The sequence below is a fragment of the Chrysemys picta genome, chromosome 3, assembly GCF_011386835.1.
Source record: "Chrysemys picta bellii isolate R12L10 chromosome 3, ASM1138683v2, whole genome shotgun sequence".
Classification (NCBI taxonomy): Eukaryota; Metazoa; Chordata; order Testudines; family Emydidae; genus Chrysemys; species Chrysemys picta.
Genome location: NC_088793.1, coordinates 137,731,164 through 137,757,932, shown reverse-complemented (window position 1 = coordinate 137,757,932; position 26,769 = coordinate 137,731,164). Strand labels below are relative to the sequence as shown.

General features: G+C 41.0%; 1 protein-coding gene across 30 annotated transcripts in view; it reads left to right on the top strand.

The window, feature by feature from the left end:
• RGS7 (regulator of G protein signaling 7) overlaps positions 1 to 26,769 on the top strand; it is a 448,509-nt gene that overhangs the window by 292,392 nt on the left and 129,348 nt on the right. For 24 of the 30 annotated variants that reach the window (XR_010599787.1, XR_010599786.1, XR_010599788.1 and 21 more), the window contains one exon: positions 5,843 to 5,893. The exons of 4 other annotated variants lie outside the window; for them this stretch is intronic. Coding sequence is in view for 19 of the 26 variants with exons in the window: in XM_065589102.1 (XP_065445174.1) it covers positions 5,843 to 5,893 (51 nt within the window). In the remaining 7 variants the exon portion in view is untranslated. Of the gene's footprint in view, positions 1 to 5,842; positions 5,894 to 20,779; positions 20,968 to 26,769 lie in introns of those variants that run through there. 2 more of the 30 variants (XM_065589117.1, XM_065589121.1) reach the window with 2 other exon arrangements.

The window sequence follows — 26,769 nt, the reverse complement described above, 5'->3', positions numbered from 1 at the left end:
CTGAATTAATATGTTTGCCAGCCACCACGTTTCAATTTACTACCATACAAAAGAAGAGTGTCTCTTTTCCTTCCAAAGCATCCAGCTGTTTTATTACCTTGTTCTCTTCGTGACCCCCTAAATGAATAAGAACTGATAGTGATATTCTCAGTATTTTAGGAACACATTTGCATAAGTAATGAAGCAGTTCAGAAAGGGCACAGAAATCAGAGGCAACTGACTGAATTAAGATCATTTTGTTGATTAGATATTTAAAAAAATTGCTTACAAACTGCACAACAAGCTGTTTAAGACAACACTTCCTTTAGCGCTCTTTTCAATAACAAAATTGTCCACAAGGTGTGGTAATCCTGAATGAAGAATTGATAACTTCCAATTTTGTAATGCCACCAATTGTTTGTAGTTTTAATTTAATAACCTGAGAGGAACATATTTTGTTACAGGGAGTACAAATCAATATGATTGCGTACTAAAAATGCTTTTGTATATTTTCCTTCTTTTAGCCTGAACTTGAGGTGCTGAGTGCATGTAATTTGAATCAATGGGGCATAGGAATTTTGTAACAGATTTAAACAATGCTGTTTTGCACTCGGATACCATGGGGATGGCTGTAGTATAAGAATATGAATAGAATGGGACTAGTGGGCATTTGGCATCGTTCAGAATCAGGCTCGGATCTGACCACGCTTGAACTTGGGGAGTGCCTTCTTCCAGATCCAATTCTGAATTACATAGCTCTGACTCATCACTGTTGTCTCTTTTAACTATTTAAAAAAGCACCATAAATGTACACAGCACTGTATGGAACATATAGAAAGATGGGAGCACTGATCCATAGAGCTCACGCACAAATATGATGTAAGCAGCTTAGTTGTGAGCAGATATGGAGGTAAGGCTGTCACTGCAGGTATATTTCATGAAAGAAGGGTAGAAAGAGGTATTTGAACAGAGAAAAGTGCTTAGTTCGTGTGAATCAGAAGGCTTTTCCAGTGCCGAGTCTAAGAGAAGGTTTGAAGGTATCAGAAGTTTGGAACTTCACAATCTAAAGCTCATATTGTTTGACTACTTTTGCCCTTGCTCTTGAATTTTTCCATGGGAGGGAAGTATTTAAGTTATTATGTCGTTACTTACCTACTGATGTTTATTTTGCTAGCCAATTGGTAGCAAGACATCTCTGGGCTTAGAATTACCTCACAGAAGTCAATGGGATTTAAAAAGGTTTGTCTAAAGAATTTAGTCTTCATGGTAGCCAAAGAATTTGGATCAAATTCTTCCCTATTTATTTGTATGCAGCCCTATTGACTTCACTGTGGTCCCATGAGTATAAATTAAGTCACACTGTGTATTTAAAGTGCTCTCTCCATCTGTATGTCTGTCTGCTTGCCTAAGAGTTTTTAAACTGTAGGAGTATCTGTCCAATATATATTTCTGGCCAGCTTCTGTTCTCAATGATAAGTAAATCACTAATATAAATGAGAGCAAGAAGTTGGCCACTGAAGTCTAATAGCAATCAAAATGCACAGTTTAACTAAGTAGTAAAGATGTTTTCTCTGCAAACGGGATGATTGTAGGACCTGTATAATTTGGAAATGATGCATTCTAAGACGACTGAATTCCTATGTAATCATTTAGTACTGCGCATATGCACATTAAATGTGATTGCATAGTATATATAATTATTACCAACTAGGCCTTGGAAAATACATGTTAAGCTTAGTGAATACATGTGGTAAAATAGAAGCAGCTTAATGATAATAATTATCTACAATAAAAGCACTAGGAAAATACCTTTGGTTTGTTTGTACTATCCTTATTTATATAAAAGAGAGAGAAATTATAGTTGGAACAACTCTGTTTAAGTCTATCATATCCATATGCCCCAAACCAGAGTACATTGATATACTGTACAAATATGTAAACAGTGCCATGAAGTTACAATGGCTTTGTACACTATAATGTATTGTGTGAGCCCATGTCTTGTGTAGTGAGTAAAGCAGAAGACTGGAAGTTCTCATTCCAGCTCCACCACCCACTTCTTATGTGGCCTCGGACAAGGCTCTTAACCTCTCTCCCTCACTTTACCCATATGTAGTATGGGTTTGCTCATCATATCAAAGTCACAAGGGCTTTAAAAGCTCGTTTAATGTTTGTAAAGTGCTTTGAAATCTTTGTTTAAGGTGCTATAGAGAATACCTTGCAATTGTATTTTAATTGTTTCATAAGGTAGTTCAGATAGAATAAACCTTTAACTTCCCTTGAACCAAACCTTTTTGAATTTCAAAGAGGAGGCATTAATGCTTCAACTAATATTCGTTTCTGATTACATCTGAGTAGAGGCTACAGAAAAGCAATAGACCGCTAATCAGTATCTCTTCTGCAGACCTTCAGCATGAACTTCCCCCTTTATGTAGGCCATCAGCATTGTGATAATACATCATAGTGATGGAGGATAGTCACTAGGATCCTTTTACTGAAACACACACAAAAAAAAAGTACAAGTCTGCAGTGCTGCTCTTTAAACATCACCATTTACTTAGGAGAAAGAAGTATCTAGTATAAAAGAAGATCCATTATCATACTGCAATTCAAAAAATGATAACACTTGGTAGCAGGTACAAATCTTCATGACTGTATGTCTGCGGGGAAATAGTTCTGTAGGAGATTTCATTCATAGTTAAGAGCAAGATGGAACCCTGAAAAAAGTTGAAAGGCTCAGTGTTTTCTAAAAATTAATCTGATCACTTGGGTACCATCCATCTCTTAACGGTCTGAATCTCATTTGTAGCCATCCCCGTCTCTCTCTCTTTATGCTGTACTGGTGGATTACTGGTACCAAATAACTTTATTCTGGTTTTTGTCCTTAAAAATGATAAAGGGGACCCCCGACATTTGAATATTTTGGAATATACTTCATATATTCATACTTCGGGAAGTTTGCCAACATCAAACCTCTGAATCTTTTAAGTATCATGAATCCTGATTCTTCATTCTCTCCTAATGTAAATTCAGTGCAACACTGAGTTTAGTAAAATAAGTCTGATCTGAAACTAAATGAAGCAAAAGGAAAACCTAGATCCTTGAATCCCAAACAGAACCAATTTCAGACATACCAGACAGTGATTTATCTTCTCCCAATTCCTTGTTGAAAAAATAATATAGCTTCTTCTAAACATCCCCTTCGTTGTTAATACAAAACACACAGCTATTCACACATGTCTCCAAAGCCATTAACCTGTCTGTTCTTTGTACAGAAAAGGAACAAAACAAAAATGGAAATAAGAACCCTTCAGAATCTTTACAGGTCATCTTGAATCTCCTAAAACAAAGTCATAATACCAGCTATGTATTTCAGTTAAGGAATAAGTAGTGCATTGACCTTTAATAATTGAGTGTGACCTGATCTTAATTAAAAACCTACTTGGTTCTATTGGACCTGCAAGGCTTGATAGTGTAGAGGTAAAACCATCTGCACTTGCACTACCTACCAGTGTAGACCCAACGTAGTAAAACAGGTAGCATTTTTCAAGTCTAGATAAGCCTTTACAGCTCCAGAGACTTTCGACCAATCAAAAAGAAAAGTATGACTAAGCATGCAGAACTGTTGTTTCCTAGATGCTTTTGGAGGTTTGATGTAAATCAGTGATCAAATGTGCAGACATCATCAAAAGGGGATGAAAACATAGGTGTAGAGAGGTAAAATGCAAAATAATGGGAGGATGCTGGAGGAGGAACCGCAGGCAATAAAGGGAGGTTTTATATTAATTGTCAATTCTCCTATCCAGGGAGAGGAAATGAACAGCATAGACACACAATGTGAATGTGACCATAGAACTGTACCTCTCACATGAAAGAGAATCTAATTTCCTCTTGTCTGTTTAATACTGCCCTGATATCGCTTTCCGTTGTAATCAAACTCTTTAGTAGTTTCTGAAAGGAAAGTGTTGCATCTGTATTGGGACACTAGTAGTCAATATCTAGGGTCCATGGGAGGATTTTGACCTTAAGAAATGCTCCAAATCATGATAAAGGATGAGAACTGCTGCAGTCTACTACCAATTAACACTAATAAATGCTTCGGAGACTAGCTCTTGGGGAGTTGGTGGGGCTTAGGATTTTTTCTGCAGATTTATTGCTGTACCTCTAGCTAGATTATGTGGATAACGCCAGAAGCAACCCATACTATCTCCTACTATTGTTTTCTTACTGTCCTTTCCCTGCTCTAATATTACTTTGATTTATGTAATGTTTGTGTAAATCTGGAGTCTTACATTGCTTCCTGCCCTTAACCCAAGATTTTAAAAAGAATGATGTTACTTCTGCTGTGAAGTGGGTGGCTCCTTTACAAGCTGGTTTGATAAGGACACAGTAATTTATTATGTCTTCCGATTATATCTTGGGTACCTCCACTTGACTGAAACAGTAACATGAGCAACTTTCATGGAATAGACAGGAAATGCACATAAATGTGGGGTGGTTTTTAAAAGATTTTCTTCTTAAAATTGATTTTTGCTATTTTAAAATATTTGTTTGTCAGTATCCTTTGTTGTTGTTCAGAGAATCACCCCGTCCCTTGTTTAAGCTAAACAGCCAAATGTGTTTATAATGGGCCAATTCCCACTGGATAGCTTACATTGTGACAGACAAGACTGGGAATAGTTCAGGTAATGCTGTGTGCAGAAGGCTTTAGCATAGCACACTGCAGGAATGAAGGTGCAAAGCCCAAAGCAGCAGGAGAAGAGAGGGAATGAAAAAGGGGGGAATATGAGTAGGGGAATATGAAAGCAGAGATGTAGGTTGGGTACATTTATGTAGGACCTTGAAAATAAGGACAGGAACATAAATTTGGAAAAGGAAGCAATCAAAGGGATAGAAAGATTGGAATGGTGGGAAAGAAAGAGGACTCTAGCAACTCCAGCCTGGAGAGGTGAAGGTTACCCTTCGCATGGTGAGAAATGATGAATTGTGCTGCAGAGTGGGGATAAGGAAAAAAAAAAAAAAAGGTGGGCCTGGGTGATATAAAATAGGAAGAAGTGACAGGATCTTAAACAACTAGATATAGGAAAAATAGGTGAAGAAATTAGTTTTTAAAGATAGCTTGAGATATTACTGGGACGTTGCTCAGAATTTGAGTTGCTGGTGGGACATGATCGGACCAACAATGTGTGTCTGTGAGGGGAAGAGAGAGAGAGAGAGAGAGATGGGAGTGTCAGAATAGAAGTGGTGATTAAAGATGGAGGACCAGAAGAGGTCTGCTACAGTGAAAATGGAAAGATTAGAGATTAAGTGAGAGGTTCCTGGATGGAGCCGCTATTAGCACATATTAAATCAAAGAGTTAGGTTTTCAGTAACATCTTTAAATAGAGATTTTGAAAATGGCCTAAAACAAAGAATACAGACTTGAGCTGTTCCGCGTGTGTGTGTGTGCGCTGCACAGTTACAATGTGTGCTGCATTAACCCTTTTGAAGTCTTGTTTGATAAAGGGTTTTGTTTGTTTTTACACATGAATACAAGAATGTAATACAATGTTTGCTTATTTGTCCCTGAAAATTTACAATTATTATTCTTTTTAAAATGTAGACTGTCAGATAAGTAACATGCTTCTTGCACTATGAAATTGTGCATCAGTATTCCTGATCTGGAAAAAAGAATAGTTTGCATAATGCGTCTCTTGTTGAAACTGTCGGGTGTTCTATAAAAATAAAATGGTCCAGTTGATTCTGGAGAAACTCAACATTAGTTCCTTTTTATATATTATATGGACATTTATGGTATCATGGAGCTGTGACTGAAGAATATAGAAAGTACAAGCTTACTAAACTAAACATTTTTTTTTCCTCTTAGGTTCAGACATTGTTCAGTGGTTAACGAAGAATTTAGCTATAGAAGACCCAGGTAAATTGTTTTTCTGTATTAAAAAGTTCTGCTTCATGGGTCTGTTAAGTTCTAAGATCTTGTTCTGTTCTCTGGCCCTGTAGGGCCAGCTTCTAACTGGCTAGAATTTGATCCATGGGCTCTCGGAGGTTCAATTTTACTAGCAAAGCGCACAGCATTCAATCCTGCAGACCTTCCTTAAGAGCCATTAACTGAGAATGAACACTTTATTCGTGTAACTTCTGGAAAATGAGTTTATCTTAATGGTAAAGAATAGGAATGACTATTGCTTTGGGGAAATTAAAAATTAATGGAGATATCCTATCTCCTGGAACTGAAAGGGACCTTGAAAGGTCATTGAGTCCAGCCCCTGCCTTTACTGGCAGGACCAAGTACTGATTTTGCCCCAGATCCCTAAGTGGCCCCCTCAAGGATTGAACTCACAACCCTGGGTTTAGCAGGCTAATGCTCAAACCACTGAGCTATCCCTCCCCCCCAGTAATAATAGTATACATTCAGAAATAATAGTATACATTCAGTTCCATGGGGACACATTCACCCAACACCATGTTAAATGGCATCAAACCAAAAAAATAGATGAGAATTTTTTAATTTCATTTCATAGTGAAGTAGTCAAGTGATTAAAAATTACATTTGTTTGATGTTCAGTCTTTTTTATTATTACAATATTGCACTGGATAAGAGTGTATTTTAAATCTCCAGGTATTTTTATAGGTTCCTTAAGTGGAAAGGCTGAACAGGAAGATACAATCCATGCAGCCTACTAAATGCAGTGAGGAGGGATGATCCAGTGTTTATCGTGCTAGATTGGGACTTGGGAGACCCAGGTTCAATTCCTTGTTCTCCCCGTGACTTTGAGCAAGTCACGTAGTCCCTATGTGCCTCAATTCCCTATCTAGTACTTCTCTACTTCAGAGGGGTTTTGTGAGGCTAAATTCTAGTGCTGATCAGAAATTTTCTGGGGGGAATGTTTTTATATCAGGAAATTAATCAAAAACATTTAGTGGACACTTTGACAAAATTGCATTTTGGGGGATGGAATGGGGAAACAAAACAGTGCATGCTGATGTGGTTTTATTTCAAACTCTCAATTTTTTCAGAATGGAGAGTTTCAATTTTTCCATTTTGAAATGAAATTTTGTTTCAATGTTTAATGTTTTGTTTTATATAAAAATTTTAAAAACTGAAAGTCAGAATGAAACATTGATTTTCTTGAAACAAAATATGTTGATCGACCTTAAACATTCTCTCCCCCCCACCCCCCAAAAAATGGTTTAACATGAAATTTTAAAATATTTTGGCTTTGTTCCATTTTAGAATGAACCTTCCCCCTCAAAAATGGAATTTCCCATGAGGGAAAATCCGGTTCCTCCCTAGCTCCAATCGGTATATTAAAGATTGTCAGGCACTCATGCTATGACAGACAATGAGTTCCATGTAAATTACCTAAGATAGATGCTTTAAAGGAACCAACTGTGAACCTACCAGAATGGTCTCAACAAAGAGGATGGTTACTAATGGCTTCCAGGTTAACACAACTTTACCCATTCCAGCACCCAGCTAACACCAACAATAGAAATAGAGCTCACATGCCTAATTCTGTTGATAATGCTCAATGCAGATAGCAAAACGTGAGCACTTGAGACTTGACTTTGAGCTACTGTTACTTCTGTTCTCTTTGCCTTGTTTGTCAGGTATGAAAATTTTCACCAGCCTATTTGTATTATGATTTGAGTCTGTGTCTTACTTACTGTTTGGCTGGGATGAGACTCCCGATTGTCAAACTATGATGATTTGTTACATTAGCAGTAATAGACTTGCCCTTGAACTGCAGTACTGGGATCAATTGTCAGTCAGTTCTCTCATCAGCAGAGAGAATCTTCCAAGGGAAGAAAGATTAAACTGAAGGTGAAACATGGTTTCCTTTGTTAATATGCAGTAAAACAATTACAAGAACACTTAACACAAAACACTGGAGTTGCTGAAGTTTGATCATGTCCTACCAGGTTTTCATGACAATCAGGGTCCAGACACCCCTGTGGAGAACAGGGGGTCTGAACCCCAAAATATGCAACTGAATCAAGTGATTGTATACAATATTATCATACTATCAAAGTGTATTGAGTAAAATATCACATAAAATTGGTGACATGCTGATTAGGAATAGCACTGTGTGGTTATGTACAGCTTGTCTATGTGTGCTGGAAATATGTTCCTAAAATGTATTCGGGAAGCAGTGCATAAGGCAAGCCTGCCATAGACAAAGGACTGTGGATTAATCTGTGTGATCAGCTTGATTACAAACTGATGGCTATAAAAGTATATTTACATATCGTGTAAACAAAGCAATCACGCTAACAAGCAATGGAGGAAATAATGTAGTGAGCACACCTGGGGACAGAGTCAGTACTCCCAGAAAGTCTTCCTGGCTCTTGAGGACAACACCCTCTGATTCTGAGAACATTAGATCCTCCTACCAGGAAGGGCTGGAGATGCTGGTTAGCTTGATATGTGGATGCTGGGCAATGACATAGCTTGTTAGAATTAAATTGTAGGCACTAGAAAGGATGTTGGTTTTGTTTTGTCTGTAACCCTTTTCTATCTCCTTTATCCTTGCTTGGTATCACTTAAATCTGTTTTTTATTAATAAATGTATTCTTAGTTTTACTATAAAGTATCTCAGTGCCATTACACCGAAGTAAAGAGTGAGTCCTTAGCGAACCTAACAGGCTGGAGTGTGCACTGTCTCTTTGGAGACAGCAAACTTTATAATTTCTGAGAGTGTCCAGTGAGAGGGTATAGACGCTCTCTGAGGAATCACTGGTTGTTACCCCCAAGGCAAGATTTAGACTGGCAGAGACTTGTGGAGTTGCTGGTGAGGAGGATTGGGTATAAAGGAGGATCGACTGGTGTGGCAAGCAGCTGACACTCAGTTTAAGCAAAACTCTTCCTCGCTGAGGCAGAGGGGTTACATGGCGGCTTATGGTTCTGGTTGTCCTGAGGAGAGCATCACAATTGTACTGGGTGAAAAAAAAAAAAAAAACCTAGTTCACAGAGCTAATGGACATTGTATTTACTGTGCTTCAGTAATAAGGACTTGGAGAACAGACCTTTCCAAAGCCCAACTGGTCTAGAGCTGGCTAGCATAGTCCTTCACTCTTAGCCAGTTTCAATGAAAGCTCCCATCCTTCCTTCCCAGAGTTTTTGTGGTGCTAAAATAATCATGCCTACACCTGCGTTGAGTATCATACCCATCTCATGCTGTGCATGGCTGTCTGGCTTGATCATGCACATTCACACTTCATTGCCCAGTATTTGCATGTAATCTTCAAATTCTTCTCACTCGTGTCAGTGCAATCTATTGGCATCACTAGTATAACTGACAAGAAAATTTAACCTATACATTGATTTACATACATTTTAAAAATGTATCTGGTTACGTCAAAAGGAAGATTAAGGGTCTAATTCTACATCCTTTATTCATGAGAGTAATCCTGAAAGTGAGAACTTCTCATGTTAGCAAGAGTTGCAGGATTGGACTTCAGCATTAAGCAGGCAGTGCTAGATCCAGCTTGCTTCTGGTAAAGGAGAGAAGAAATATTAGGAAAGGAAGCTGCATAAGAGCACGTGAGAAAATGTTACCTCTCCACATTTGTAGTATTTGTATTTTTTTTAAATAGGAAATATAACTGCACTACCCTTTCATTGAGAATAAAGGACATACTGATTTATGGGTAATGGTAGATTATAATGGGGAATAGATAGGCAGCAGTATTTGTTTTCATTATGCAAATATGTATAAAAGTGCTATCTGGAAACAGCAGTTTGAAGGAAAAAAATAGTTACAAGTGTAAACTGCTAGTAAAAAATATCATTGAATACAGTTTGTTTGCAAATGGGAAATAATTTACTATAGAAGATTTGAAAGATCAATTTGCAGTAAAGCTCAGCTCCCTGCTAGCTTCAGCTTAACATTTCCAACGAAGTTGAAAATTTTCATCCAGAAAACATACTAGGTAGAATTAATGTGTCAAATTCTGCTAATTTATGCTGGACACGTCAGTCAAGTTAATACAGTGTAGTGGTACAGAACTTGCACCAATATAGCATGGTTACTATTTCCCCCCCCCCCCCCCAATATGTAGCTTTCGATTTTTTTTTCAATATATATTTGTATTTGACCCTCTAGCTCTATTGAAAAGTTTAAAGGAGCAGAAATAAAAATATGCATAAAAATATACCTGGCCTCTACACCAACTAAGGCAATTAATTGAGTTTGCAGAGTTGCAGATATGCACTTTGGCATTTGTTTGCAAAATTGACCATTTTAGGAGTGTTGACTCTTCAGTGATGGTGCCAATTAGTTTTAATGTGGAAAATCTATCCTCTGCAATTTTCTTTTTTAATGTGATAATTAGTGCTGTGAAAGTTACCAGATGGAGTACACTGTAGACTAAAGTCTTTTTAATTCTTTGAAAGATACAACAGGATGGATGGACTTGTTGAAAGCTCAGAATTAAAGCTTGGTCTACACTACCAAGTTGTCACTATAACTACATAATTCAGGGGTGTGGAAAATCTACACCCTTGAGTGATGTAGTTATACTGACCTAAGCCCTGGTGTAGACAGTGCTACGAGGCTGTGGAGTACCTAACATCAACGGGAGAGCTGTGTAGATAGTGCTGCAACAGGGCTATACCTGTAGACAAGCTGAGACACCCAAGATATGAGTTTTTTTCCTGGCTCTGCCATTGATTTCTTTGGTAAGCCTGGGAAGTCACTTAATGTCTCTGTGCCTCAGTTAGCCCAGTATATAAAATATTATTGCACCTTTACTGAGTGGTAGCGGATTTGGGTGTCTTGACAGTTTCCCTATTGGTGCAGAAACTGGTAACCGAGTCAAATATTTTCTTAATGTAACTTGCTTATTTACAAAATATACATGGCATCTTTAACTCCATGGAATTTTATCCATCCACCTTTTGCCATTCCAACACCTACATATCAGTGGGGGTCAGGTCTTAATTCACCAGTGTTTCTAAAGCACTTTGAATTCCCTTGATTGAAGGCACTTTATGGTTGAAAAGTAACTATGTCAGGGACAGTGGTAATGAAGAGAGCTCCGGAGTGTATCACTATCCTTGTGCCCACAATAGCATGTGACTATCTTTTGGGGTCACTATTTGTAGAAGACTTCGGCTACCCAAGCTGCTACCTACCCATTCGCTTAACCTCCCCAAAGACCCAGTTTAGATGGTTACAAAGTGAAGACTATTTACTGACAATTTTACAGAAATAAAAAAAGTCACTAAATAAGATAGGCATAAGAATACATACTGTGGCAGAGCTCTAATCTTGTCCCCGTGGGTCCTGCGCTTCTAGGCGGTATATGCTAGCCTCAGTGGCTCTCTGTGACCCTCCATGTAGCCCTTCTCTCTCTAGGGCCAGGGTTACAGTCTACTGAGCCCTTTTCATCATAAGCCAGCAAGGAGGTTGGTGAGAGAATTCCCACAGTCTCTGTTGTCCCTAGGGCTTGTTTTAGAACAGTTTAGCCTCCTGTCCTGACAGGGGCCTGACTTCCCCTCCCAGGAGGTGTTCCTGTAGTGGTGGGTTGGGGGGAACCCGGGCCCACCCTCTACTCTGGGTTCTGGCCCAGGACCCTAATGGTAGCAGCTGTTGGCAGCCAACCTTTCAAAGCCAGAGTTGCTACATTTCCCTGGGTCACTTCCCCACAGCTCTCCTGCTTCTCCCTTACCTTAGGGCTCCCTTATCAATAACTTGAGGGTGTCTTCATTAACCAGTCCTTCAGCCACACTTTCTCTCCTCTGGCTGACTGGAATGAGCCCTTTTTATAGTATCAGCAGGGCCTTAATTAGAGTCAGGTGGTCACATTAGCTTAATGGCCTCACCTGACTCTTTGCAGGTTAATTGAAGTCAGGTGTTCTCATTAGCCTGGAGCAGCCCCTGCTCTGGTCAGTCAGGGAACAGAAAACTGTTAATCCAGTGGTCAGTATATCTGCCTTCTGCTATTCTGCTGTACCCAACTGGCCTGGGTCTATCACAATACTTAGATGGAAACTGCTGAAACCATCACTGCAGGAACCCTAAACTGTACAATTCCCATGAGTAGCTATTTTATTATCTGTCTTTTCAAAGTTATACAACTAAACATTCCTTGAAATATTTTTGCATCATGATTTTTCAGCACCTCTTTTTTTCTGTTCACTTTCCTGGTATTTGATAGATGTAGTTGATTGGTAACTAGATATCCCTTAAAAACAACAAGGAATCCTTGTGGCACCATAGAGACTAACATATTTATTTGGGCATAAGCTTTCGTGAGCTAAAACCCACTTCGTCAGATGCATGGAGTGAAAAATACAGTAGGCAGGTGTGTGTGATATTTTTATATATATAAAAAAATAACAGCACATGAAAAGATGGGAGTTGCCTCATCAGGTGAGGGGTCAGTGCTAACGAAGCCAATTCAATCAAGGTGGAAGTGGCCTACTCCCAAACAGTTGAGAAGAAGGTGTGAGTATCAATAGAGGGAAAATTACTTTTTGTTGTGACCCAGCCACTCCCAGTCTTTATTGAGGCCTAATTTCAATGAGAAACTGCAGAACTGGAATTAATTTGCAAACTTGACACCATCAAATTAGGCCTCAAAGACTGGGAGTAGCCGGGTCACTACAAAAAGTAATTTTCCCTCTGTTGAGATTCACCTCTTCTTGTCAACTGTTGGGAATAGGCCACTTACACCTTGATTGAATTGCCCTCATTAGCACTGACCCCCCCCCCCACTTGATAAGGCAACTCCCATCTTTTCATATGCTCTAATATATATACCCAGCAATGAGCTCCCAAAATCCTAAGAACCGGTTCCCTACTGGGTCCACTCGTTCTGGGTTTTCGGTGGCAGGTCCTTAACCCGGAGCGAGTGAAGGACCCGCCATTGAAGTGCTGCTGAAGACCCGGTAGGGAACCATGCGGTGAGTACAAGCCCCACGTACTTGTCTTCTCCCCCTCCCCCCCCCCGCACCCGTCCTGCCTCCAATTGCCCCCCTCAGAATCTGCAAGTATCTCCTCCTCCCCCCCCACCGGGGTAGCAGCAGCCTGGGGCTCCGGGAGGGTATTTAAAGGGCCAGGCTCCCCTGCTTCTACTGCCCCAGTCCTTTAAATAGCCACCAGCAGCAGCTGGAGTCAAGGACCCTTTAAATAGCCCCTGGAGCCCCCCACTACCCCAGGGTTCCGGGGGCTATTTAAAGGGCACGCAGCTCCCCTGCTTCTACCACCTGCCCCAGCCCTTTAAATAGCCACCGGAGCCCTGGAGTAGTAGCAGGGCTCTGGCAGCTATTTAAAGGGCCGAGGTGGTAAAAGCAGCGGGAGCCCCAGACTTTTAAAATAGCCCTCAGAGCCCCGCAGCCCTACCCCAGGGCTCCAGCAGTGGGCCTCTGGTGGCAATTTAAAGGGCCTGGGGCTCCAGCCCCTGCTGGGAGCCTCAGGCCCTTTAAATTGCCCCCTGGGGAAGCCGGGCCACCCCGGTATGGCACACTGGCTCTCCTCAGTATGCCAAACCGGGGTGTATCGGCTTACTTTCACCTCTGCCCCTACCCAACTTGCCCCGCTCCCTGTCCCCTGACTGCCCTGACCCCATCCACCACCACCCGGACAAACCCCCAGAACTTCCATGCCTATCCAACCTCCACCTTCCCCGGTCCCTGACCGCCCCCCTACAACTGCTCCCTGCCTGGTCCCTGCCTTATCCAACCCCTCCTCCCAGCCCTGGCCCAGCCCCCTTACCATGCTGCTCAGGGCAGCGTGTAAGGATGCCGGGTCATGCTGCGCGGCCTGCTGGAGGTCGCAGTTCCCCCCGCCCCCCTTACCTTGCCGCTCAAAGTGGCAGGAGCTGAGCTGCCCAGAGTGCTGGCGGCTCGGCACGCTGCGGCTCTGCAAGCGGGGGGGAGGGGGAGAACAGGGGAGGGGCTGGGGGAGCCTCTGCCTCCCCAGCTGGGAGCTCAGGTGGGGGACAGGACGGTCCGGCAGGCCGGATGTGGCCCCGGGACCAGAGTTGTTTGCCCACCCGCCCACCCCTTTAACAGCCGGTTCTACACCGGCTTCTAAATTTAACAACTGGTTCTTGCGAACCTGTGGGAACTGGCTCCAGCTCACTACTGTATATACCTGCCTACTGTACTTTTCAGTCCATGCATCTGTTGAAGTGTGTTTTAGCCCACAAAAGCTTATGCCCGAATAAATTTATTAGTCTCCAAGGTGCCACAAGGATTCCTCATTGTTTTGCTGATACAGATTAATATAGCTACCCCTCTGATAGATATCCCTTGGCAGCCTTGTGAATTGTGTTCCCTGATCCAGTCAAACAAACAGGGAGAAGACAGGAGTTGAACATCTGTTTACATTATTTCTATTTTTTTCAAATTAAAATCGCTCTCACCAGCAGCCGAGTGCAGTCAAGAACCAATTGTATACCTTGGGCATATTCAGATCCAAGATTTTGGTTAGGACCTCTTTCCTCCCTCCCTCTCTTCTATAAACAGCAAGGTCCCAATCCCATAAACACTTATACATGTACTTAACTTTAACTTAGTCACACTCAAGTAAATGGAACTACTTACATGTTTAAAGTTAAGTGCAAGCGTATGTTCTTGCAGGACTGAGGCCTAAATTTTTATACCTTCTAAAGCTGGATAAATATTCTACATTTTGTTTTGTGAAATTGCATTCTAGCAAATTTTGCCAAACAAATACTGTACATCCATTTTCTTCAGTCTGTGAAGATTAGAGGTGAGCTTGATGATATCTTGTGAACGATGGAATTTTATCAAGGTTTAGTGATAACACTTTGCTAAAAGTATTAGTTTTCTCCAGTTTATGGAAATACAATGTGAGAATTTGGTCATATTTAAGTCATTCCCTCCCACCTCCCTTCCCATACCTACGAATATATGAGGGAAGGGGAGAAGTAGCTAATCAATGTTTCTCAAAGCAGAACATTTAGGAGACTGAACCAAACAGCTGTGGGCAGTTAGAAAGTGAATTAGGATCTCTCATTCAAGAATTTGTTACACAAGGAAACTAACCTTTTATGGGGAGGAAAAAAAATTATCGAGTAGCAAAATGTCTCACACACACACACATTTGTCATCCTTGTGTCTATTAAATATGATTTAATAACTTGAAATAAAGCCACAATGAAAACTGTCCCACCTACCCATTTAACTAAATAAATCTAAATCAAATAAACTGGCTGCTGATGAGCCATGAATCTCTCATTATGAAACCTGAAATTACAGGAAACTAATCTTATTTCATGTGTCCTTACCTGAATTGGGCCAAGTTTGTAGAATGAGATTCTGAGATTTGCAAATGTTTTGAATGAATCTTGACCAAGTTTGAAGTGAAACCCCTCTCTCCTACTGGGTGAGTTTGCTTTGAACTTGTGAGGTCATGTAAAGTCTAAATGAAATTCTGGGTCTGATCTCACATGAATAGAAACTAGAAAGTAACAATAAACAAAACTGTCAAGGTGTTAGAGAATAGGAACTGCCTAATTATGCCGAGCTCCATGGTTGACTCTCCTTAATACTGTTAGTGGTGGTGAAGTGTCACCTTACTGTGGTATCCAAATAAAATAAAGAAAAATAGGCCAAATTCTGCCTTTAAACTTTATAATATACACCCCATATACACCTCTACCCCGATATAACTCCATCTGATATAACACTAATTCCAATATAACGCGGTAAAGCAGTGCTCCGGGGGAGAGGGGGGGGTGGAGCTGCACAGTCCAGCACAGTCAAAGCAAGTTCGATATAACGCGGTTTCACCTATAACGTGGTAAGATTTTTTGGCTCCCGAGGACAGCATTATATCGAGGTAGAGGTGTACTAGTTAATCCTGTTACAGCATTGGCTAAGAAAGTTGGGTCTTTTTTGCTCAGAAAATAGAGGCTTCTGCTTTTAGATTCAGCGGTCGAGGTTTGATCCCAGCTGCTGATGACCCACTCAGGGGTGCAGGATGTTACATATGCATACGGGCTTTCTGCTGGGATTAATGGGAAACATGCATCAAAAGACAGAATTTGCTTCTACGTATGGGTTGTTTGTATTAGTTTACATTAGTACTGATAAACTAAAATGCATAACTCCTCTTAACATTTCTTCTTATTCCATCACTGGTATTTTTCAAAGATTGTACGAGTCTGGTATGTGACTGAAGATTGAAATTCCTTTCCACAGGATTCCTCATTTCATTCCTGAAATTTCTCTAGTTCATAAATTTCCATTTCATTGTATTTCTTTCATGTCTAGGAAGCATCCTTCTCTCTCTCTGGTGTCTCAGAGAATGCAGTGCATGAATGGATTTTTGTTGTTGTTGTTGTTGTTACTGTCAGGCTTATGATTGTGGTTTTTTTTTTTCAGTGCAAAAATAAAGGCAAATGTATCAGAATATCCAAAGTACAAGGGGCAGCCATTTTCTGAGGGCACTCATGAGTAACACAATTTTAGACAGCAGCCTTGTTTACTAAGGATAATCTTGCTTCAACCAGCCAATCATGTAGAAAATTCTGGCCTGGCATTATAAATTCTCCTGGCAGGACATTATAGCTACACAAACTTACTCATCTTGACCTACATCAGCAAAATATGTTTTGCGCCTGATATATGGCTGTCATTCTTTTGATGTCTCTTCTGAAATCCCAAAATATCACTGTTAGTTAAAAACAATCTAGCCAGAAGTATATGTAAGTCATGTTTACATTATATTTTTAGGAGAATCTGAATCAGTTCCCCAAAATCCAGATATATAAAACTTCTATACTTCTCTTTAAGTGAGGCCTGGTCTATGCTAGAAAATTGTTAACTTAAATATGGTGCTAGGGTGTGAAAAATCCACACCCCTGAGCGGCGTAGTTAAGCTGACGTAACCCCCAATATAGACAGCACTATGTCCAGGGAAGAATTCTTCCATTCACTTAGCTACCGCCTCTTGGGGAGGTGGATTACCTGTGCCAATAAGAGGGGCTCTCCCATCAGCATAGGTAGTGTCTACACTGAAGCGCTACAGTGGCACAGCAGTAGTGGTCCAGCATTTCAAGTGTAGATAAGCCCTCAGTAATCATAGATAAAAGAAGAAATTTACCTGTGGGTTTCTAAAAACAAAACAAAAATTAAAAAAAAAATAAAATAAAAAATAATAAATAAAAGTTTCTTCTCTGCTGCTGAAAGAGCAGATGTATCAGTGTTCATTTTTATTTCATTTCATTTTTTGGTTGGCCCATTTTTTCCTGTAAAATCCAGCTCTGGCAATTGGTTTACTCTAATATTTTCTCTACAAGCCTTGTGAATCAGCAGGAGAAAGGGCCTGAAGCTTTCTTTCTGTAGCTAGAGTTATTAGTTAATGCATCTGATCCTATGAACCCCTCAGTGCCAACTGATAAAGGGTTCACTGTCACAACAGCAACTCCTATCAGGCCTGATAAACTCACTATACCGAACCCATTGCTGTCCTAGTCTTTATCTATAAAGAATGTAATGTAAACTATCAAATAAAATATTATTTGGTATTGGTAATTCATTGCAAGATGTATGTATGAGTATCATGCAAGAAGTTGTTTGTATGTAAACAATAAATTAAAAAAATGTTTAAATAGCCTGGGTTAATAAATAAGATTTTCCCAGATGAAGGAATGTTGATTTACCTATCAGCCTAGATCTCTGATGTAAAGTAAGCAGGACAAGCCAACATAAAGGAAGCCCCATTGCATATTAATACAACAGGTAAACAGGTTGATGGGGTTTGAGGGAAATGTGAACTCAGCATGGGAGACCAAGGTCAAAGGGGGTTGTCTAGTGTTTGGTGTCATAACAGTGAGTTTTAAGGAAAACTAAGGTTAAAGCGAAAAGACAGTTTATCTATTTACTGAGGGAACCCCCTGACAGGATGTGGGAGAATCATGAAAATCTGGGTCCTGATTTGACTGAAAATCAGCTAGCTCTACAGAACAACTTTGAGGGTGAGCAAACTACTTTAGCCAAAGGATTGTAGCTTGCTAAACTTATGCTTGGAATCTTAGAAGCCTGTTATACTTTTGTATCATTTGTAATCAGTACTGTTTCTATTGTTCTTACTCAGTATCACTTAAAACTCCGTTAATGAACTCCTCTTTGTTTTGTCATAAGTAGATCTCAATGCTGTAATATTACACATAATGTGAATTCTTAGTTGAATGAAACATGCTGGTGTGTATACTTTCTGTGACAGAGGCTGGATACTCCAAGGAAATGCTCAGGATCTGGGGTGCACCAAATGTTACCTTCAAGACCAAGTAAGAGCAGGCAGAATACTGAGAAGTTTGTATGGGGTGGCTAAGAGTCTAAAGTGACTGGGAGCTGTCACCCAGTTTAGCACCAGCAAGTATCTTCCTCACTGAGGCAGGAAGATAACAAGGTGACTCATATTTCTGGGTGCCTGAGAAAGTATCACAGGATCCCAAACTGAAGTCATCAGAAGGTATTTATATCAGTAACCATAATGGTTTGAGGGGCGGGGCTGCTTTTTTTTTTTTTTTTTTTTTTTTTGCAGTGTTTTAGCATTTAGCTCCAATTAGTAAGGGCAAAGGAGAGCCATCTGTTGGAAGTGGCACTGGATAACTCAATTGGGAAGAATCTTTATATTTTAAGACATATTTTGAGACAGCCTAGGTTATTGGGATGAACAGGAAACACACCTTCCAACATAAGATGACAGCAAAGTATCTGAATCCTTCCAGGAGCCTGTTAAGTTGAACTGAAGGGTTTCTTGAGCTGTATCATTTCTGCCCACAATCCTCAGAGAGGGCAGATAAGTTCTATCATTATAACCCATGAAACCCATCATAGAACTGCGCAGTTGGCTGTGGAGGTATGTTGCATGAAATAGATCTCTAAAAAAGTTTGTATCTCTCATGATTGAATGCAGTGCCAGTGTGGACTCAGGGCATTACAGCAAGTGTGTGGAACTCAGCTACTCTTTTACATGTGCAGTGTGATCACATTCTCTTAAGTTAGGCCAGAGAAAGATAAGTAACTTAAAATTGGATCAATTGCAGCAAGTCTGTAGGGAAGACAAACTCTTTGGGCATGAGCATCCTATTAAGATCAGAGTGCAGAATTTGAAATAAAAGGTGTCTTGTATATAATTTTTTTTTTTTTTTAAATCCATGAAATCCAATGCGTATTGTTTTTTGATATAACTAAAGATGTGATTCTGCACTATAACAGTAAAGCATTCATTAAAATGGTCCATCTGAAGAATAGAGTTTGGTCTTAAAAAATCCTGGTTTTTACTTCTGCATTTGTAGATGTTGAGAAACATCATCTAAAATCTATGGCTGAAGTGTCTAGGAATGACAAAGTATTCTTCTTCTCAGTGTTAACGATATCTGCAGTGGTCCAAGATAAATTCTGAGAGTAGCTTAGCAGTGAATTGTGTGAAGATGACAACATTAAGGCTTATCAACACATGGTGTCATGGTGTTAGCAGCACTAGAGAATCCTTTGCTGTAGCTCATATCTTTTTTTAAAAAAAAACTAGAAGAGACTTTGTGAATGCTGCCATGTGGGGAACAATTGAGTCTGAAGAGCTTTTAACATGGGGTGAATTTCAACCCATGTTGAGGGGGCCAGAGCAGGGCTTAGCATCACTTAAGTTCCATTCAAAATCATTCAGGTCTTCCCACCCCCACTGCTCTCTTCTCTGCTCTGTGTTCCTTTTCACCACAAGGACCTGGACTAGCATGATCGATCAACTACCCCACTCCCTGGGTTGAGAATCACTGTGGTAGGCCATTATACTTTGATGGGAGAGTTCTAGAGGATCCCCTAGTGCTGCAGGTTGTGAGGTTTCAAGAGGTGGCCCTCTTCCTTCCTAGCCCTCAAATCCCTAGTATACTGTTATGAGGAGGCACTGTGCTGCTTCTTTTTGGATGAAGCACAACCTAAGTTCCTAAGCACTTATGGTGGTTGAATATCTTTTGGCATCTTTCACAAGAGTTGGGATGCTGATCATGGTTGCCTGGCCAAAATCTAAGTTTGGTATTTACCTCGTGCTTATTGTGCCTAAATTCTGCCTGCAGTTCCAGAAAGACACAGCATTCTCCTTTCCTTGCTGACATAAGATACTGCAGTTGTTCTGTGCAGTTTGCCATGTTCTCTGTAAACAGTTAGTGCATTTTTCTCCCTAGAGACATCTGTATTCCGGTAGTGAGTAAAACAATTCCAAAAATCTATATTTTGTTCACCCTGTTAAAGTTTGAAAATCTCCTTAGAAGCTATTTGTATGACAGATAATGAAAGGCAATGTAAGGCATAGACCATTATCAGTATAACAAGATATAGGTAATTGTATAGCAACCTGTTAGAATACATGTGGCTACTGTTATATAAATTATAATTTATGTCTAGATAATGTTATTGAAACCTGGTATAATGCATGTAAGATGCTGTATGGACATATTCAAAGAGGGCAAGTGATATCATATTTCATCTTGCCCAGATCTGCTGCAAGTTAATTAGATCTAACTAAATATGATAATGATAATACTAACTAAAAATAAAACTGTTTGGATACTTACAATACTTGAACTGTACTTCACAATAGCAGTATTAATGTAGGGCCTAATCCTGCCTCTTCCACTGACTGACCTTAAAAATATTTTGCATTTTCATATAGCAGTGTAACAGGGTGCTGGCCAGGAAGTCCTGAGCCAGGCCCCTGTTAGCCCAGCTCCAATTAAGAAGCATTAATTGGGGCTGGCTGAGTAGGCCACACCAAATTGCTAGAAGAGTAGCACCTGCAGGCTTCATTAGCCAGGGGGCTATATAAGGCTGGCAGCGCAGTGCAGCTACAGCTGCCAAAGGCTGTGCAGCCCTGCTGGCTGGAGAAGCTAGTTGTCCCTTAGGTTGCTGGTTTGGTGCAGATACTGAAAATAAAAAGCACTAGTGCCCTCAGAAGGGGTCTGTGGCTGATTTGTTGCAAGGGCAAGTGAAGGCCTCATGACAAGCAGTTCTAGGTAAGTATAGCTATCCACACTACAGATGGGGACATTGAGGGTCTCATTTCCAAAAAATGGAAACTAGGACAGATTACAAAGGCTGAATATAGGCAAACAACACAGGAATGCAGGGGCAAGATTAGAAAGGCAGAGGCACAAAATGAGCTCAAACTAGCTACAGGAATAAAGGGAAACAAGAACACTTTTTATCAATACATTAGAAGCAAGAGGAAGACCAAAGACAGGGTAGGCCCACTGCTTAGTGAAGAGGGAGAAACAGTAACAGGAAACTTGGAAATGGCAGAGATGCTTAATGACTTCTTTGTTTCAGTCTTCACCGAGAAGTCTGAAGGAATGCCTAACATAGTGAATGCTAATAGGAAGGGGGTAGGTTTAGCAGATAAAATAAAAAAAGAACAAGTTAAAAATCACTTAGAAAAGTTAATGCCTGCAAGTCACCAGGGCCTGATGAAATGCATCCTAGAATACTCAAGGAGCTAATAGAGGAGGTATCTGAGCCTCTAGCTATTATCTTTGGAAAATCATGGGACACGGGAGAGATTCCAGAAGACTGGAAAAGGGCAAATATAGTGCCCATCTATAAAAAGGGAAATAAAAACAACCCAGGAAACTACAGACCAGTTAGTTTAACTTCCGTGCCAGGGAAGATAATGGAGCAAGTAATTAAGGAAATCATCTGCAAACACTTGGAAGGTGGTAATGTGATAGGGAACAGCCAGCATGGATTTGTGAAGAACAAATCAAGTCAAACCAATCTGATAGCTTTCTTTGATAGGATAACGAGCCTTGTGGATAAGGGTGAAGCTGTGGATGTGGTATACCTAGACTTTAGTAAGGCATTTGATATGGTCTCGCATGATATTCTTATCGATAAACTAGGCAAATACAATTTAGATGGGGCTACTATAAGGTGGGTGCATAACTGGCTGGATAACCGTACTCAGAGAGTTGTTATTAATGGTTCCCAATCCTGCTGGAAAGGCATAACGAGTGGGGTACCGCAGGGGTCTGTTTTGGGACCGGCTCTGTTCAATATCTTCATCAACGACTTAGATATTGGCATAGAAAGTACGCTTATTAAGTTTGCGGATGATACCAAACTGGGAGGGATTGCAACTGCTTTGGAGGACAGGGTCATAATTCAAAATGATCTGGACAAATTGGAGAAATGGTCTGAGTTAAACAGGATGAAGTTTAACAAAGACAAATGCAAAGTGCTCCACTTAGGAAGGAACAATCAGTTTCACACATACAGAATGGGAAGAGACTGTCTAGGAAGGAGTACGGCAGAAAGGGATCTAGGGGTTATAGTGGACCACAAGCTAAATATGAGTCAACAGTGTGATTCTGTTGCAAAAAAAGCAAACATGATTCTGGGATGTATTAACAGGTGTGTTGTGAGCAAGACACGAGAAGTCATTCTTCCGCTCTGCTCTGCTCTGGTTAGGCCTCAGCTGGAGTATTGTGTCCAGTTCTGGGCACCGCATTTTAAAAAAGATGTGGAGAAATTGGAAAGGGTCCAGAGAAGAGCAACAAGAATGATTAAAGGTCTTGAGAACATGACCTATGAAGGAAGGCTGAAAGAATTGGGTTTGTTTAGTTTGGAAAAGAGAAGACTGAGAGGGGACATGATAGCAGTTTTCAGGTATTTAAAAGGGTGTCATAAGGAGGAGGGAGAAAACTTGTTCACCTTAGCCTCTAAGGATAGAACCAGAAGCAATGAGTTTAAACTGCAGCAAGGGAGGTCTAGGTTGGACATTAGGAAAAAGTTCCTAACTATCAGGGTGGTTAAACACTGGAATAAATTGCCTAGGGAGGTTGTGGAATCTCCATCTCTGGAGATATTTAAGAGTAGGTTAGATAAATGTCTATCAGGGATGGTCTAGACAGTATTTGGTCCTGCCATGCGGGCAGGGGACTGGACTGGATGACCTCTTGAGGTCCCTTCCAGTCCTAGAATCTATGAATCTATGTTAAGTGACTTGCCTAAGAGCCACTGTGGTGTAATAGATTAAGTATAGGACATTGGTTACCCTGGACAAATCATTTAGGCCTAAATTTTTAGAAATGGCCACTAATGTGGGGTGTCCCTGAGCTTTTTACCCACGAAAGCTTATGCCCAAATACATCTGTTAGTCTTTAAGGTGCCACCAGACTCCTTGTTGTTTTTATAGCTACAGACTAACACAACTACCCCCTGATACTCTCTCCTTTCTCTCCCTCTTTGCAATTTTCCCTTCCTTCTGTTTCTCTTCCTTCCCCCTGAATTCATTTCTCTGCTTTCACTCTCCAGAAAATCCCTTGGTGCTTCTGCACTATTTGTGTTGTGGAATAAAGGAATAGGATCTCTGTTCGGGTGGCGTCTCATGCTCACAAGAAGATGAGAAGCCAGACAGGCATTTTAAAGAGAGTGACTAGCAAGTCTGCTCCCCAGATTTAGACTCCCCACCTAGGAAGCACTTCTGTAATAAGAGAGGAGTCTATTAATTCCCCCTTTCCTCTCCCACACACACACACAGTTCTTCTCCAATTTCTGCTGGTGTCTTCAGCTGCTACACCCACCTGCTGTCCCCTACTCTCAAGGTCGCTATTGCACTGGTAAGGAAGGGCTGTCATTGGAATTGTGAAACTCCCTTTATTTGTTTTGTTTTGTGTTTTTTGTTTTTTCCCCACTGTTTCTGCTGCAGGCTGAGTCCAAGTCCACCTTCTCTTTGAACAGTACCATTCACAACAGGGCCCTAATCCTGACTGGGGTCACTTAGCTCCACCACTGTATAAAATCTGTTTAATAGGTGCCACTAAAAATCAGACATTAAGGTTTAGATCCACAAAGGGAACTTAGACTTAGCATCTCAATGTCTAACTTTTAGGCTCTGTGCCAGCTGGTGTAATCCATAGCCATAGATGACTCGTGCCTCCTGATACTGGGAGCGTCACAGTGTAAAGAGGGGGACAGAACAGCAGCTCCCTGAGAGAGAGCCCAGCTGGGTAGGCAGTGGCGGTCAGTCCCCTTTGCTCCCTGCCCAGGCCCTGCTGCCGGGGATGGGCTGAGCAAGCCGGAAACGTGCTGGGGCTGGGGGGGGCTGGGTTGCTTGGTCCTTCTCCCCGGCAGCCAAGCCCAGGCAGGGAGTGGAGGGGGCAGGCCGCTGCCACCTCCCCCAGCTGGATTTTCATAGGCAGCCGCTGCACTGCACAGAGCAGTGACCTGGAGCAGCCACCCTCAGCCAGAGTAAGAAGTGACATGTAAGTGACTGGTCCCGCCCCTTCCACTCCCTGCCTAGGCCAACTCCCAGGGACAGAGGCCGAGCGTGCCGGGGGGGACAGGCACAGCAGCAGAAGGACAGAGCCCCTCTCTCCTGCCCCCAGCAGGCTGAGCAGAAATTTGGGGGTGCGGGGACTTGACCTCGCGTCACCTATGTCCACAGCCCCGACTTAGATGCCCAGGCTCCCTATACAATGCACAGAGAGAGTTAAGCATCTAAGAATGGGGTCCAGTATGCTGAGTGGAGAGTTACCCAAGCAAGCCAAGAGGAAATGCTCAGGAGTGAGGTGTGGCCTAACCCCTAGCCCTCAAAGGGATGTAGGCACTGAAGTCTAATCTGAAGGGAGGCACCTCCCTTTTCTTGGGTTTCACAGCCATGATCCCTCTCCTGGAGTTAGGCAGCAAATCCCTTTCTTTCAAAAAACAAGGAGGAGAAGCTGGGGGGGGGGGGGTGCCATGGCTCTCATAACTTTTAGCCTACTGAGCAGAGCACTCCCCCAGAATGTAGAAGATCCAGGTTCAGTTCCCTCATCTGCCAGATGTGGAGAATAGACTTGAATTTGGGGGTCTCTGATCCCAGGTGAGAACCCCAACCACTTGGTTCTGGCTCAGGGCTCTCTGAAGTTCTCCTGTTAATTCTTTTACACTTTGTATAAATAATTAAATAAGAGTTCAGACAGAGAGCATGTGAGTGACTGTACAGCCCCGTAGTTGGGGTACTTACATGGGTTCCAGTTCCAGGGAATATTTAATTATTTATATACAATGGAACAGCTTCAGCTGCAGAGATTGGGAACTATCTGCTCCAGAATAACCCAGTGGTTAGGACACTCTGCAGTGTTGTTTGTGCAGGGCCCATTCCAGTAAGTGGTTTCAGAGATATGTGGGGCAGCGACTAGTTTATGGATCCTGCTGGGCTTAGGTGTGAGTTGAGTGGGGTTTTAGGCACCCAGGGGACTTCACCGGTGGAAAGTTAGGTGCCTAGGGACTTTGGGCACCTACAGAGTTATGTAGCAGATGAACAGGGATTTTGAGGCTATAAATTTTGGACGTAGATGCCCATTGTGGCAGTTAAGTGCCTAAACCTCTTTCTGGATCTGGACCTATGTATCTCCAGTTGGGCAGTCAAAACTGATATACCCAGAATTGGAAATTGTTTCTGGAAATTTGGACCTTATCTTTTGTTAACTGGAGTTGGTAAACTAAAAGGCTTACCAGGAAGGTGTCAAATTCTGCTGAGTGGTATGGTTCAAATATTCCTAATATGTCCAAAATTTAACCACTCAGTCTACCAAAACAACAACAATAATTAATACTAATGTAATGTTCTGTACTAGTGATTTCTGGACAAATGAACAAAATAATATTGGTGTTTCTAGGCCAAGTTCTTTCAGATAAATAACAAGATTTTAAACAAAAAACTGTTCAGAAAATGAAGAAAAAAAAAAAAGTCTATCTTGAAGCCACTTGTTCCTCCAAACATTTGCCACCTCACTCATGCAAATGTTCCTGCAGATCAGAGGGTTTAAGAAGGGGTGGGGGGAGGGAGTCACAAGCCTTCAATAGAAACTCTCATATGCTCTTAGTAATGAGGTTTGTTACCATAGCTGAATAAGAAATGTAAATAAATGGTCAGATATTTAGAGTTCCAACTGTAAAATAATTTATCACCAGTAATTGAAAGCACACATTAATGAAACATTGCTAAGCACATGCTTCGAGCTATCCCTAGCAAATGGAAGCTTATTTTCACAAAATGTAGATCAAAGGGGATCCATCTGGTATTGGCTTTTAACTACCATAATAACTGTGACAGGTTGAGCAACATTGAAGCAAAGGCTATATTTATGCTTCTGAAAATTGTATTTAGAATATGGAAGATAACTAGGAAACAGCAATTTTAGAAATATATATGCATTTATTTATATTTCAATTTTAATACCAAACAAGACTCCTATCCCCATCTCCTGGTGCCCTGACAGTTATTTTAAGAATGGCCATCCATCTATTACGTATCCTGTCTGACAGTGGCCAGTGCTAGATGCTTCAGATGGAACAAACAGAACAGGGGAATTTCATGTGCTTAGCTTTTTTGACTGCTGCTATCTATCTATGGTGACTCCAAGATCTCTCTTGAGTGATAACGGTTAATTAAGATCTCATCATTTTGTATGTAAAGTTTGGATTATTTTTTTCCAATATGCATTACTTTGCACTTATAAACATTGAATTTCATCTGCCATTTTGTTGCCCAGTGACCCAGTTTTGAGATCCCTTTGTAACTCTTTTCAGTCTGCTTTGTGCTTAACTATCTTGGGTAATTATGCATCATCTGCAAATTTTCCCACCTCACTGTTTACCTCTTTTTTCCAGTTCATTTATGAATATGTTGAACAGCACAGGTCTCAGTACAGATTGTTGGAGGATTGCTTGTTTACCTCTCTCCATTCTGAAAACTGACCATTTATTTTTGCCCTTTGTTTCCTATCTGTTAACCAGTTATTGATCCATGAGAGGACATTCCTTCTTATCCCATT